Genomic DNA, 16197 nt, shown 5'->3' with positions numbered 1-16197 from the left:
CTTCCAGCTCACCACACTGGAGCATAAACATGCCTCTCACCTTCCTCAGGCAGAACACACACAAAGACCTTCTGCTTTGGGGAAGAAAAAGCCGTCTCAGTTAGCATCTGGTCCAGGGCATTTACTTGCGCAGCATGTTGCTGTTGTCATTGCGGATGCATAGGCATCAGCTTGGCTCACTGTGCCCAGGTAACTGGGTGCAAGAGTTAGGTGTGGCTCTGTCCACGTGCAGTGTCAACAGGAACAATGTGGATGCTGTAATAAAAGAGTCACAGGTGCCAGAGTCTGGTTAAAAGCACTTGTTTATTGGTTACAATATCAACTCATGGCAACATCTTTCACTGAGCCACTGTACAAATACAAAGAAAAAGATCCATCGTGGAAAAAAAAAGAAGCTATAAACAGAGTTCATAGCAAGTGATTTTTTTTTTTCACAGGGAAGTCTTTTTACAACAGCACTGTTAAAGAACAAATGGCACAAGTCCCTGGTTTTTTTAATAGCTTAAATAAAAGCTTTAAGACTGTTTCTGAATACATACACAATCCAAAGGCAGTGCAGAATCACTTCATAATTGGTAACATTACTGAAGTTTTCCAAAGTAGTCAGCAACAAGATAAAAAATGAAACAAAACAAACAGAAACCAAGCTGATGAGAACTGCTGGAAACTAACGGCAAATTAAAACCAAGCATGTTCAGAAGCACTTTTTTTTGGACTCCTTTGGATGTAATATGTACTACAAGGGTTCAGATGCTTTTTGTTTTTTAAAATAAAAAAGGAGAAAAAACACAAAGAGAGCACCATTGTGTAAGTAAAACAAAGGCTTGAAATACCTAAGACTATTCCACTGAAGTCCATATTAGTTAAAACCTAAACATACTGTGTGGTATAAGAATGTCAGGCACATGTAATCTGTTATCAGTTATTATATCAATTAGTAACACTGTTCACACATTTACCATAACAACACTGCATTAACATTCTGCATGTATTTTACATAACCAGCAATTGGATAAAAAGGCTTGTGGTGCCTCCGAAGTGTAGGAAGTAGTTTTACCAGCATGCATGCCAGATTACGGTATACAAAGTGCACCATCAACCCATGCTTAAGTACTTGTACAGGAAATGCTATCTCAAAAATCAGTCATTCTGCTACACGACCATTTATACCAACTAGTTTAATTAGCCAATACTCTCACCAACATCTTAAAGCACAGCACTAAACCTAGTGGAGGTGACAGTGTCCTCAAAGAGGAAAGACTAAGCACTCTTGGAATGTTTTCACAATGGTTTCATTCCACCTTAAAGTAATGTGAACTTCATTGTGGGACAAGCGGTTACACGAACTGAATTAAAGAGTAACTAGTTCCAACCCATGCATTACAGTAAGCACACTAGGACCAGCTGTTACAGCAGTTCAGCTTTGCCAGGTCAAGGTCAGGCCCTCCTGTGGCAGGGGGAAAAGCCCATTTAATCTGAGTTCCATTTGAAATTGACTGTGTTGTTGTCAATACACTGAACTATCTGTTCTGCCAGATACTGCGACGTACCTGCAATTCAGCAAGGCAGAGGATAGCGATGTTTGGAAGAAAAAAAGCCTGGAGACAGAAACAGGCCCACAGTATTGGAGGAAGCGAGTACACGTCAGCATAATGCCACGGAGAAGTTTCTTGTGGTTTCCAGAATCTAAACCAGTATCTCTACCAAGGAACCCATGTCTGAGTCTACAAGGGAACAAGCCTGGGTTGGGCGCTTGCCTGATGAGTATTTGCTATTGCAAAGATACATCAACACTAGAAAATGCTGACAAAAATACTGTACCTGAATAAAATACATCTTGTTACCCAAAGCACATAGCTCCACTTTCCAAGCCATAGACAAAAGGCTGGGTAAGAGTTATGATGTCGCCACCGTTTGGGCACAGTGGTCTTAGTTCCTCCATTCCTGTAATGACACAAGTTGTGTGACATTCAGGTAATGATGTGGTTTGGCAACAAACCATTACAGATGGGTTCCAATGGACCCACTAGTGCTGCAAAACCTCCAGTGTAAGAAGGTTGTGGTGCACAGGCAGAAATCACACAAGACACATACCTGAACCTACATTAAACTATAGGCAGACTCCCTTTTGGTTGAGATTCAAAACGGAGTGAAACCTTTGAAGTAAAACTGAAGAAGGGTCATTTTATTACCTTCCTCATGCTAGGAGGAGTTTGAGCTTCTACTATAAAAACCCCATCCATTTTAGTAAAGGCATCAATCTTGAAAGGCCACTGATCACTGCGGAAAGAAGGAAATAACCCAGCCTGTGCAAGTTCGTTATTTGGCCTCATATAATAGCAATGCCTTACACTGAATCTGCGGGCTTTAAACAAAAAAAACAACCAAAATCTAAGCTCTATCCAGGACAGTAACTCAGCAGCACACATCACCTTGGTGGGATCTACCACCAGCTTCCTACAAGCTCCCCAGAAGCATCAATACCCTTTTTCCCCCCGTTGTGCATGGGCTCCTTCCAGGTTTCCTTGTTCACCAGCACAGAAGGAACCACCTCAGGACCCATGATACTACAGACACTGGTTAACTGGATGGCAGAAGCTGGCAGATACCTGCACGATGCTTTTGGAAACCTCATTAGCATGTAGTTGGCATTCCTTATTTTAAAAGCAGCTGAATCCAACAGACAGTTGCCCATCAAACGATGACAGTGAAATTATTTGTGGCAATCCCTGCTCAAGAACCATGACCATGTTACAGTCTACCTGAACTGCTGAGAAAAGTTATATACATCTGTAAAATTTTATTGGAGTTTTGCAAGTAGAAACTAGTTCTTAATACCAGAATAATGTAAAAATGGCACCTGTCTTCTCAAAGGTGTTCATTAGGAAATTGGTTCAAAACACTTCTATGGAAAACCATTTTTTAGAAAAGGAAGATTTTCTTAAAATGCCTTAGTAACAAATTTCCAGAATGATTCGCTCAAGGCAGCTGTGAGTTAAAAACAACAAGTGCACCACTGAAAAAATAAACCATGTCTGCAAGATCCCGAAGAGCTGCTCGCTTGAAAGAGTAACAGGAATTCCATAATAGTTCTGTTAATGCAGACATCATAAAGCAAAATGCTCAGGCATCCCTGTGACATACAATACAGTGTGATTTTGGTCCTACACCGCAGTCTGCTGTCAGGAAACGTCTCCTTCTCCAGCACAAGGCTCACGTTTTTGTAAAGGTGAATTTACTGTGATTGACTGGTACGTTTCTTGGCACCTTCACCATTACAGACATGGCAGGTTTATAGGCACAGTCTGGAAGTACCAAAATTTAGGATTTAAAAATGGCAGAAACTTGACAAGGAGTCATCTTGGCCACAAATCGGCCACAAGATACCAGGCCCTTTTATTTCCTACCTGACCCCAAGATATCCAGGCTCCCCACAGCTTCAGATGAGGGCAGATCAACATTACCTTCCAACCTGATGATCTAAAATTTGCATTATCTTAAAAAAAGCCACTTATGAGAAGCCAACAGGACTTAATTCCCTTTTCCGAAAATGCCACAGACATCCAGGTTCCAAGAGAACATCCACTGCAAGTGCAGGAGTGCTGCCAGGCACCAAGAAGTTAACTGATCTTGGGTCACTTCAAACAGGCATCAGTCCCTTGATTTTCCTACTGCTACACTCACCTGTACTTTACCAGAACCTATCATTATAAGCAGCTGACATCAAAACCAGAATAAAATCAGGAACAGAAGAGGAAATGGCTATTTACAGTGTCAGAGCTGCAGAACAATTAGCATCTAATAAGCCCCCACGGCACAGAGCTCTGTGACCACAGGAGAAGAAGCAAGTCACAAAGTTGACAGAGTGAAGTTTTAAAGGGTCACACAGGTAAGCAACGTTATTTGGTTTGTTGCAAGTTACACAATTCCTTTCAGACTTCACACTGCACATAACTGACAAGCGCTTTTGGTTGTGGTATGCTTTGGCAAGCCCCTAACTTCGAGGGGGATTACAGGTGATTAACTGCACATTTAAATCTATGTTAAGAATTTAAGCAAAGTCCTCCTGAATTTCTCAGCTGATTGTGGTAATTGAGCACACTTTGCAAATACACAGCTCCCTGCACTGAGCAACATGCCCAGTCAGTCTGGGAGTGCAGGTCAGCCAGAGTTTGGGATGGGTTGAAACCTCATTTACTTAGAGCTGAACTGTTGGAAGGAAAAGCTCTTGGCCGCTTAACAACAGCAATGGAGGGCTTCCATACCCGAGGACTGCGTGGAGTAACTGACGTGAAAAGCTGCAGTAAGGAAGCTCTAATACTTCTGATTTATAAAATGTTATTATTTTATCATTATTTTTGCTGTTGTTGCAGGTCTGCCTGGCGTTAACTCCTTGGTGTTTGGAGGCCATGATTGCCAATGGATGAACCAGGAACCACTAGCTTGGAGAAGGAACCCCCAGGACTAAAAACAGGCAAGCAGGTCAAGAAGTGAGTGTGTAAGGCGGAAGGTATTAACTGGGAGTCTCCAGGGCCTTTAAAAAAAACAAAAGTTCAAATGCCTTCCATTATAAAAACACATACATATCATTGGCTTCACTTTATCTACAGTAAATTCACAAAAACATTTAAAACAGCAATCTAGTTCATCCACTACAAAACTCGGAAGTGACATCTCGGGTTAAAAGCAAAGCTATAAATGTAGTTCCTTAAAAAATGCAAACATACTTCTTTACATACAGACACATGTTACATGATTGGCCGCTATAACGTGTATATTCTGTTATGTACAGAAAAAAAAGGTACAGGATTAGCAGACTGAGCACAAGCAAAAACCCTTCAAGGACAATCTAACCAAACCACCAAAAACAAAAAGACTGGCTCTTAGTTTGTCGGTCACCATGATTATGTGTGCTGGCCCCTTTTAAAAAGTCAGTGATTTCTTCCCCCCTCCCTATTTCTTCACTTGATTTTTTTTTTTCTAGTTTACAGAAAGCCTTTTTGTGTAATAATCAGTGAATAGAAAAACTTCACCTGCAAATACAAGGTAGAAATGTTATTTCACAGCTATAGGCTGCAGCATTGATCTCTCCAGATCTCAAATGGAGAATGTACATGTTTGGATCCCAGTTAATTCCAGATTCTGAGAAAACTGTCCCAAGACCCTGTAGCTACAGCCATGCCGTCATCAGTAACACCTAAACAGCTCACACGGTTGTCATGGCCGGCAAGGACACCTGCAAAAGAAGCAGCAACAGAAGTTAGCATCCACAGAATGCCAAGGACTTCAGCTGTTCCTCTGCTCGCCCAGAGAAGTCTTCAGATTTGCTAAAAACAATGTACTGCAAGTTCTAATCATCCTTTTTCTCTTTCCCCTGAAGAACTCCTCTGTACATCACAACAGCCATAAAAAAACCCAACCAGGTTTTGAACAAACGTGTAAGCACAATATTCCCTCTGTTTTTCTTGCCCTCATTTCTCCTTTCTGCCCCCCCCATCCCTATTCAGTCTCTCTACTGTTTTTCCCTTGCTTTCAACAATGCTGTCCGCAATTCTGGCCATCAAGCACTTCTGAAAACAAATGTGATTATCTCCTGACAGTGCCCTGGATACAGGAGCTACCTTGAGAGTCTCATGTTCGCAAACCTTAAGGATCAAAAATCTCCCATGTATTTGTGCGAGACTATAGGAAAGTCAGCACTGTACCGAGCCTCCTCTTGCTTTCTTTTTGGTTTCCTTCTATTTGCACTTATGTGCTCTCCTGAGGTACCACATCCAGGCCTATTAAAACAGCCTGTCCATGTCCCTTAAGGAACAGGACAGATTTTCAGTCTGAGCAGCAAAATCAAGGTTTAGAGCTTAACCACGCCCCATCATTTGATTTACTGTACAAAGTGAGAATGATGCAGCTATGCTGCCTATCCTGACAGAAGTGACTAACTCAAAGACTAAAAATGTCCACTTCCCCTCTTCTCCCAACAGCAGGAAATTATGGTCCCCAGAGCAAAAGGACCAGTGTAATTTACTATAAACCAAGTTATGTCCTGCAAATGTGTAATTTTGTATTACTTCATTTCACACACTTGAGTCAAATAAATTTCCTGTAGACATAATTTTGGAGGCTGTTCCTTAGCCTCAAGAGCTAGTATCTTCCAGCACAGATATATAATAGCCAATACCCAAGAACAAGACTTTCACTAACTGAAGCATTTACTTCACACATCATACACATGAAACTATAATGCAGTGTAACAACTGGAAGATATAACCAAATGCAAACAAATAAAAGGATGCCATTCCAAAAGAAGAGAGCATTTAAACAAAGCAAGCAGGTTCTGTATCATCAGCAATAGCACTGGCAAGGAGCTGGTTCAGTGTTTTGCATAGATTCTGAATATCCATCTTCTGCTAAGGAAATGGAAAAGCTCAGCTCATTGCAGTTACGTGTCCTCACCTGCTCTCTCCCCTTTCAGAGTATCCCACACGTTGCAGTTGAAGTCATCATAACCTGCTAGCAAGAGGCGGCCGCTTTTCGAGAAGGCTACAGAAGTGATCCCACAGATGATGTTGTCGTGAGAGTACAGCATTAATTCCTGATCGGCACGTAGGTCAAAGAGTCGGCAAGTGGCATCATCAGATCCAGTGGCAAATGCATGTCCATTAGGGAAAAACTGGAAGTTTTAATTAAGAGACACGAGTTTGACACCAGAAAGATACACTGCCCATGCATTATTTCAAGAACATCACAGAATTATTTTGCCAGTGTGACAAGGTAAAGGCACAATCATTTATTTAAAACACAAACCCCAAACCAATCTGCATGTTAAAAAAAAATGCGTATACCAAACTACAGAACGGAACAATTCTGGAATAGTATTGGTGACACCTGAATGACTGAAGTTTTACCCAGACAGTTCCTGCAAGTGGTATTAACAGGAATCAAAGGAGACGCAACTAACTCCTACAAAACAAAGCAAAAGGCAGTTATGTGGATCCTGGCTGTGGGTCAGGAAGACCTGGGTGAAATGGGCACAATGTTCCATCTCAAGCTGGTCATCCTGATTCGCTCAGCCATAGAAAACCTACTCCAGATCAGAGTCATTCTCACAACAGCCATATTGACTGAAATGGGAATTAAGAGAGCTCAACATAGCTCAGGATTCAGGTCTAAGTATAGGAACTGCATTTTTCTACTGGTCATGCTTTTGGTATTTTCTCAGCCTTTATAATGTCTCATGTTTATCAAAACCAGATGCAGCTTAGCCTTAGATTTCATTCCCTATTTATCAGAGTGTGTATCTTGCAGATCAGAACATACTGTTACTATGACAGAAAGGAAATATAATCCAGTTTATAAATATTACAAAATGATTCCAGGGATGAATATTCAACATATGTACTGATTTAAACTTTGCCTTCCAGATTATTTTGCCAAAAGCTCTTTTCAACAAAATACACCAAGTACTTTTGCTCAGCACAGAACTTTAAGATGAAGATGCCTGGCTATTTTGCTCCCTGTCAGTGTATTGCATTTATCTACAATTTTCAGTTTCAAACACATCACCACACTGCAAAAAAGTCTCACTCCTCCATTCTCGACTTCTCAGTTACTGAACAAAAACAGCCAAAACTATTCCAGGAACACTTCAATGCATCACAGACAACAGTAATAATAATTCATTTATAAACTAGATTGTAAGTTTATCAGACAACCTTCTTCATTACATACAATTTTAGTCACTACCCTAACAAAGTACTTTATTTTAAGTCAAGGTAACCCAGTAGAAAATACGCTGAATTCATGTAACTACAGCTTTTATCCTCCCCCTTTCTTCCCATGTGGAAATATAAATGATCACTTACACAAACTGCATTAATATCTGACACATGCCCTGTGAATGACTGCCTGCACATTCCATCTCGAATATCCCAAAGCTTCGAGGAGGCATCACAGGCACCCGAAACGAAAGTCCTCATATCTGGACTTAGGGAGAGACTCATCACATCGCCAGTATGGCCAGTGAATGTGGTGGTCTGTTGACCAGTTTCAATATCCCACAAAGCGCTGCAGGTAAAGTGACAACATTAATACAATGTACGTGGTTTATCTGAGAGTTTTAAGTTTCAAATAGAAACTAAGGCATTGGAGAGGGTGGGTGAGGGGGTGAAGGAAATAAACAAGTGGGGGAAATAGAGGGGAAAGGGGGCAACAGCTCAAAAACTCACCAAGTGGTGTCTCCTGAGCTAGTGACAATTTGGTTGTCATCCAGAAAGCGACAACAGGACAAGTAACCTGAAAACAAAACCTTTATGTTAGTTTCAGAGGCAGGAGTAATAACTGAAGTTTAAAATCCAAGAGCAGTGATTATAAAGCTCTCTCACAGCTAGTCTTTAACCAACAAAACTAATTCACAGTTCACAATGCACTTCAAAGTGAGATTGATTCATTCAGTACAATAAAAAAAACAAAGCTGAAGCAAGAATACGGCTGACCTGTATGCCCTGGCAGCTCTCGGCTCACTCTCACATTGCCCTCTCTGGTTTTTAAGTTGTATATGGAACAGATGTTGTCCAATCCACCACAGGCAACGTAGTTTCCAGATGGTGCGTACGCGCAAGTCATCACCCAGGAGGATCTCAAAGGAATGGCGTGCATCTGCAGAAAGACAGAGCTCATGAATGTCACATTACATGTCAGCTTTCATTTTTCACTGAGGTCATTCGTATCAGTTCATGAATTAGAGCAGATTAGACGAAGTGTGTATCATAAGTTTCAGTATTTTGATTTTACAACATATTATAACCCATTTCATACTTAAACAAACATACACACGAGGATGAAAAGTGCCAGTAGGCTCCGAAGCAGACATACAGAACGTCAGTACAACATTATTTAATAGCAAAGCTATTCTAAACATAAACATTTTCAACATTTGTTTATTCTACTTAAATTCCTTTGCCCAATTTTTCTACAGAACTATAGGTTATAACCTATATAGTTATAACAGGGATGGTTGTACCCATGGAGAGCAGACACTTTACAAAAACAGGTCACCACTCCACACTCCACCTAAGCTTCTCTCATTTAACAGGTTTTTCTTTCGTCTTTCCCTCCTCTCCCCTTTCTCTGCTCTCCAAAGCTCTCTTGTAAATTCTGAGGTTGTGTATTTCTACAATTTAAAACCAAATGACTTTCAGAAGCAACACCACACAAGCAGAGAGCAACTGCTACAAGCTACTGCACTAGCAAGTAAGAAAGAAAATGTGATGTGTTACCTACAACTATTGCTTCCGAAACACAACCTACAACATATCACTAGTAACCAGCTATTCATGAAAGGAAAAAGGTTATGTCTGAATTAGAAAAAGACTGCCTCTTTTCATTTTTGCCTTGCAACCGTAGAGGAAAATAGACACAAGCCCCCTCAGTCACACACAGTGTCCATGAATTATTGATATCAATGATAAATAACTCTACCTTATTTGTTGTATAACTATCCCAAATAATTAATTTTCCATCTTGAGAAGCACTGACTAGTAGCCTAAAAATAAAATAAGATAAATTATGTTAATATAAAACAAACTCCCCAAAAGGCTCAAACCAGACATACATCATGCACGATAACCAAGTGATTCAGAAATGTCAGCATTTCTTTATTACCCTCTTCTTTGGGGGTTGGAGAGTGGGGAGATGGCGTTTGAAAAAAAATGTGCAAAAGTCTACACATTATGTGGCCAAAGAATCACATGTCCACAGGGACTCATGATTAACAATGGACAAAACCAAACTTACTGAAAACACATTTTATGAACTCTCTCCGCTGCTTTTATTTTTCAGATAATATTTTATCCACACAGCTACACAAAAATGAACAAGAAATTCAAGGGGAAATAAATATTGTTTTGAGAGGAGCTTCTATATGCATTTCCTTCTGGATGCATTTCTTTCTGAACTACAAAACAGAGTTATCAACCACGAGGCACTGTTAACAACTGACCATCAGCTGCTCTAAAGGCAGCACAACAAAATTCCTTCCGAGAAGCTACGTAACTTTTCCCACTGTGTACAAAAGGATCTTTTTTTTCAGTGAAATAAAATTTGTAAAGTTTGTAAATCTCCGTTATCACAGAAATTACAGGATTAGTCAACGTCACGGAAAATGCAATATCCATCATTCCCAAAACATGCCCTACCACATACCCTGCTCTGCTTAAGACTCAAAGAATATAGTTAACACTAAAAGAAGGAAAGGGCAAAATGTCTGTGGTAAGAACACACAAAGTACCTCTCTTTTCAATCAAGGCTCCTCTGTTACCACTACGCAATCCTCACTGGCTATAAAAAGGTGAACTATAACTAAAGACAAAAACCCCACTACAGCTGTGGTCTGTGACCCCCCTGCAAGGGCACCAACACCATAGCACATGGCTCCCGAAACCTGGTATTAACTCTGAAGTCAACATTCTGATTTCTAGCCCTTAAGCTGCAGGTTTAAGGGTCGCTTGTACAAACCTTGAGTCCGATCCCCAGTGCATAGCATAGATTTTGGCTAAGTGACCCCTAAGCGTACGCCTTGTTCGCATTTGAATTCGACCCACTGAGTCCAGACTTGTTGTGATCTAAAAATAAGTAAAACAAACCCCTGAGATACTTAGAACTATTTTTAATACACAAGATAACAAAACACATTTGAACTCTGATAGAAAATAATCTATCTTGGCATGCAACGTAAAACTAAACATAAAGGACACTAGCGTACAGCCCAGGATTAGTTAGGGCCATGCAATGCTGAAGAAAAACTTTATAGAATACAGACTAACAACTTCATTATGGGTGTACCTAAAACTTCAGAAGGCTTTCAAAATATACTGCCCTGTAATACTGAAGCTATTTCATGTTATTGAATCTCAAAGTTTTCAGTTAAAACCAATGGAAGAAAACACTCCAGTATCTGCTGCATTGCTACTTTTCAAAGCATGGCAGAACTTTAAATGCCGAATACTTCTGTTTCCAAAACAGAGCTAGAAGACATTTAAGTCTTTCTAAAGATACTAAACTCAATAAACACACTCTATATGTAAACTGGAAGCAGGACTCATTATGATGATGGTGGGTTTTGAACAGTTGGGGCTTTTTGCTGTTTTACTTGGTTTGGGTTTTTTTTGGCGAGGTTGGTTTGTATTGATTTTAAGTAACTGTAAAAATACACAGGACATCTCCAAAGGCTTATTTCACTTGATTCTGTCAGTTACTAAGCAGAAGCATGTTACAGCCATAAACTGTATGGATTTTTATTTCAACATCAAGTAACAGCCTATGCACAGAATCAAGAACATAACATACCTGAGCAAGAGTCGTGTCGCTACATGCCTTTCTTGCATCCTGAAACAAAATAATGGGACAATTTCAATCTAAAAGGCAACACTGAGCAACAACTGAAAGCATCTCAAGGAAAAATAACTCTTAAGCTAGACTTTACTTCACTCAAAATGCCTCAAGCCAACAACAACTTACATGCCTGTATGCCTTCTGTCACCCTGATGTTTTATTGTCCATGGAATCTAAGCTGGTGGTAACAGAGGAAAAGGGACTTAAGGAGGGCCATGCCCTTCTTTGGAGTCACTTTCTATGGAATATGTGACTCAAAGGCATCTGGACCCATCCTGAAGTCCATAGTCTATCCTCTTCCCTCTATTCCTTCCCTGGTGTGGATGTGCTTGCTCAGGGTGTGCTGAGCACCAAGGGAAAAGCAATCCACCTGAAAAAGCAACTATGGATCATACATAATTAGCAAGCTTTGTGCTACAGGAGACTCTTGCATTAACCCCCTTATGAGCACAGCTGTGCTGATGCTAGTTATGAGAGGCAGGTTGAAAATTAACAGGCAGACCTGGAGAGCAGGACAGACAGCAGGCTTAATTGAAGCTTAAGCTGCTGATGCACTTCATACAAAACCAAGATAAAAACAGTCAACTAACATCCTCATTCATTTCATGGAACGGATGGTGCTCATGTCTCCATGCAGATCCTCCTGTCTTTCTTTCATTATCTCAGACTCTATGGGTATATGACATACTTCTGCACATTATTCAATCTTACCCAGAAAACAGACTTCACTTTTGTTTGTATAATCAGAGTAACAGATTAGACTCCTGACAAAGGCAACACCCTGATTTTGCAAAGCCTGGTTTCAGTTGCAATTGTGACTACAGCACACCCTGGCAACTCACCTCCAGAAAAACAAATAAATAGGCACACAGTCAGCAACCACTTCTGAGAAGCATGGTTTAAAATAACTGACAATATTAAAGACAGGAACTTTATAGCACATATTAAAGATAAAACTATCAACAGCAGTATTGAAGGACTAGCCCTCTCTAACAAGATCCTGACTCCCGGTAATTTCCCCAAATACCTTCCAACTGCTGTAAGCAGTGAAGCGGGCCCCTCACAAATGACAGATGGATGGCCACCTTCGCTACTAATCTGTGTGTCCTCCCCAGTCCCAGGAAAGCATTCAATCTGTGCACTGATGGCAATGCCCTCTTTGAGGGGAAGAACGGAAACATTTACTCAACACATTTTGGAACTGCACCAACACTTTCAGACTGGGATCCTAAAATTTTTCAAGCTCCTGCTTGAGAGTTATTTGACACTGCAACTTTAGCAATTTCTAGTGAGTGCTTTTTTGACCACTCTTTATAGCTTTCCTCCCAGAGAACAGGTCTTAGAGTGGATTAAACCATCTCAGCTTCTTTTAAAATGTCTGAACTGTAAAAATATTTATAAAATGTTGACATCTGGAATCAGGAGGGGTTTAAAATACCAAGGCAGCAAATCCCCTAGCGCTCAGGACTTATTTCATCCACAGGAAGAAACACACTGCGTTTTAAACAACTTTGTTTAATTTAGCTGAAATACTTGAACACGTTCAACAACAAATGAATTCTGAATGCAGACTGAACAAAACAAAGCAATTTTTCTAAAGAAAGAGCTATTAGCAACACCTATACTTGGGGCTGTCTAATTACTTGCCATGCAATTGGCAAAGCCGGAGGGAAAGCAAAGTTTCAGCAGGCTATTTTAATTCTCCCATTTTAACTGTCATTTCTACATATGAATCATTGTAACAGAGCCATTAATATCGCAGAACAGTTTGGGTTGGAAGGGACCTTAAAGACAGTTCCAACCCCCTGCCAGGGGCAGGGGCACATTAGTGTCGTAACATGAACACCTTCCTCTATACAGTTGTAGCTTTTTCTCAGTTCATACAGTAGACAACACAGAATTTGTGAGAAAAATCTATGCACTACATGCGGATTGTGCAGCTTCCACAACTTCCCAGCACACACACATAGGATTTCATTTTTTCCAAAAAAAAACCAACCCCGTATGTGTTTTTCTAAAACTAGTGTCTTTATTTGTTCAAAATGTCATTCAATTTCAAACGACACTGTACCAAGTATACAACACCTCCAGACATCATAACCTGATTTTCAATTCTGAAAGTGAGGATATGCATCACATGAGAATTTTATTATGCCCGATATTTATTTTTTTATTACAGACAGAACTGGGGATCATAAAGCCATCTGTTATATAATGGTTCATTATTCGCTGACATTTGCAACTTCCTGCACTAAAACTTCATGCAGGCTTACTTTATCCCTCCAGCATAGTGTGTCTGTGTACAGAGCTAGAGCTGTAAGAACAGCATGGGGAGGCAAAGGTACTGCATCACTTAGGTATTGTAAAGAAAAAAAAAAATCATTAAACATACCTAAAACACAGACTAATGGGAAACTGAAAGCTACGCATCAGAGTTTATTCTGCTTCAGGAAGCTGTAGGTACAATCTTATCTGGACCTCACTCTTAAGCACAAAGATGATTTTTTGTGATTATATTGTTAGTGAAAATGTCAGGCAAAACCCAAGAGTTGTGAACAGCTACAACAGCAAACTGCTGTCTGTAAAACATCAAGTGCTGTTGCTAACCTCATCTCTTTTCAGGAGTGCATCAACAATAATTTCTGAAAATTCCCAGCCCACTTGCTATTCTAGACAATTGCAATTTTATTATTTTTTTAAGATCCTGTATCTATTCTGGTACCCATCCCACACAACACACCAATTAATAAAGAAAACTGTCTGAAGACAAGCACAATAAGCAAGATAAATAATCACCTATACAAATATGAAACTGAATTATTTGGTCAGAAAGTTTTGGTCATCAGGAGCCTGCACTCAGATCCAAAGAGGCAAACACTGATTACCAATGCTGAGCCAAAGGACTCCAATAGCAATAACCATGATTAGTCAGCTACATCTGTCTAGATCCAGTTACAACTTTCAGTGACAGAGTTACAAGGGAGATGTTGAATCGACCCAAAGCCACAAAACTAGATATTTATACAAAGAGACAATCAGATTTTTATGACCTAAAACTTAAACCCAAACATTCCTGCAACAGTCTAGCTCTCTTATTTGCCTGGTATCTCTTTCTTCACACAACTTAATTTCACATAGAACCAGACTGATTGATTACTAAGACTGAATTAAGGCTAACTGGCTCACCTCAACATAGTATAATGAGAAAGTCTTTACATATCAGGCAGAGGAATAATTGAAAAGTTATGTATAGCTTTTATTTGTGCAATGACATAATAAAGCCTAAATTTAAGAAAAAGTATTTTAAACTAAAATTTATTTGCATTCCTCTACAGAGCTGCTAAAAGGGGTACCCAGTGCCATAACACTGACCGATCTCTGCTTATCTTTCACCAGTGTATTAAGTGAAAACAGGACACAGAGCACTCCTTGGATGATACTGAGTGAGCAGACAGGAAAACATTTGTCCCCAGTAGTACAACTATTACCACACAAAGTGTTGTTTACCATGTGGCTGATGCTAACAAGCAGCTTGACATCCACTGCACTAAGCAGCAAACCACCACAAAAACAACTGCTGCCAGGAGATGCGATGCTGGAAAAGTCAGCGTGCATGCAATATATTCTAGGAAACCTGTAGCCCGAGCTGATAGAAACGTTTGCAAATATGGCATTCCCATATAAACCAGATTTATGAATGCCTCATGTTTAGGAAAAGGAAATATTGATGAAGCATAAACAGGCCTTGAAGATCCTTATTATACTCTGTACTTTTCTCCCTACAGAAAACTGCATCACAGAAATACACAGGCATGCTGCAACAGATTTCTGGTAAACTGAGAGCTCATACTTGGTTTATCTTCAATCAGTAATTTCAACAAAAAATGAGCACATATGGGGGGGGGAATCTACATTAAAAAAAAAATAAATAAAAATCAACAGGAAGCAAAGAAATAAGGCTTGTAGAAATGACATCCACCCCTTGAAGGTTTTCTCTCACACTCCATATGCTTTGACCTGCATGTTTACCAAGTGTGGCAGCACAGTAGTCACTTCTATCAGAATAAGCTTTTCTAATGCCCTTAGCCCCTACTTGTCATGCCTGGGTTCTGGCAGTTTGCTGCTCCATTTTGGGGTTGGTTTTTTTTTTTAAATACAAAATAAAAAATTTGCAGAGACACAAATATCCCTAGTACCAAAAAACAGCAAACTTCTTAGCAAATAAAACACTTTGTTCAAGACACATCACAAATGCGTTTCATCAGACCAATGGCTCACTTTTCCGATTTTTAAACAAATATTCCCAAAATATTTCAAGTTCTGTACAACTTTAACAAAAGCAAGTAATAGATGCGATCTTCACATTTTATTCCTTTAAAGGGGAACTTTATCATGAAGAATAAGCAATTAGCAATTCTTACTCTGATTTGATTTCGCAGCTGTTCTGCCTCCTGCCGTAACTGTTCCAGCTCACTCATCTTCAGCCTCTATGTCTCACACTCCACTTGCGAAGAAAACCTGCCGGGGGCGGGGGGGGGGGGGAAGAAAAGTAAGTTTCATTATCACTTTCTCCTCTTCAAAAAAAAAAAAAACAAACAACCCCAAAGTCACCATGAACTTATACTTGCTCTGCCTTTAGAAAGGCTTCCCTTTAGTGCACTGCCTAATTTGGCAATAGGTAAGTTACTTTCATTTCTGAACTAGCATGAAAAGCAGAATTAAATGAAGTCCAGTTCGGACAGAGAAGCAACTGTCAACAAAAACATCCACTGTACTTCAAAAAACTTACTGAATGCATTTGTAGCACCA

The 16197-nt window shown here is 39.9% G+C and overlaps 1 protein-coding gene across 2 annotated transcripts in view; it reads right to left on the bottom strand.

Annotated features, from left to right (window-relative positions):
• Positions 1-284: 284 nt before the first annotated feature.
• Positions 285-16197, bottom strand: part of GNB4 (G protein subunit beta 4) — a 33088-nt gene continuing 17175 nt past the window's right edge. Inside the window, exons 2-10 of one of the 2 annotated variants that reach the window (XM_061452476.1) lie at positions 15810-15906; positions 11344-11382; positions 10513-10619; positions 9478-9541; positions 8493-8655; positions 8226-8292; positions 7863-8064; positions 6454-6670; positions 285-5236 (exon numbers count right to left, since the gene is read on the bottom strand). In XM_061452476.1, the coding sequence (XP_061308460.1) occupies positions 5130-5236; positions 6454-6670; positions 7863-8064; positions 8226-8292; positions 8493-8655; positions 9478-9541; positions 10513-10619; positions 11344-11382; positions 15810-15866 (1023 nt within the window). In that variant the 5' untranslated portion in view covers positions 15867-15906 and the 3' untranslated portion in view covers positions 285-5129. Of the gene's footprint in view, positions 5237-6453; positions 6671-7862; positions 8065-8225; positions 8293-8492; positions 8656-9477; positions 9542-10512; positions 10620-11343; positions 11383-15809; positions 15907-16197 lie in introns of those variants that run through there. The other variant, XM_061452477.1, reaches the window with a different exon arrangement.

This window comes from Pezoporus flaviventris, unplaced genomic scaffold (assembly GCF_033815535.1).
Source record: "Pezoporus flaviventris isolate CSIRO_AGI_PZ_B2104156 unplaced genomic scaffold, CSIRO_AGI_Pfla_v1 ptg000013l, whole genome shotgun sequence".
Classification (NCBI taxonomy): Eukaryota; Metazoa; Chordata; class Aves; order Psittaciformes; family Psittacidae; genus Pezoporus; species Pezoporus flaviventris.
This window is presented reverse-complemented; position numbering and strand designations above follow the sequence as displayed.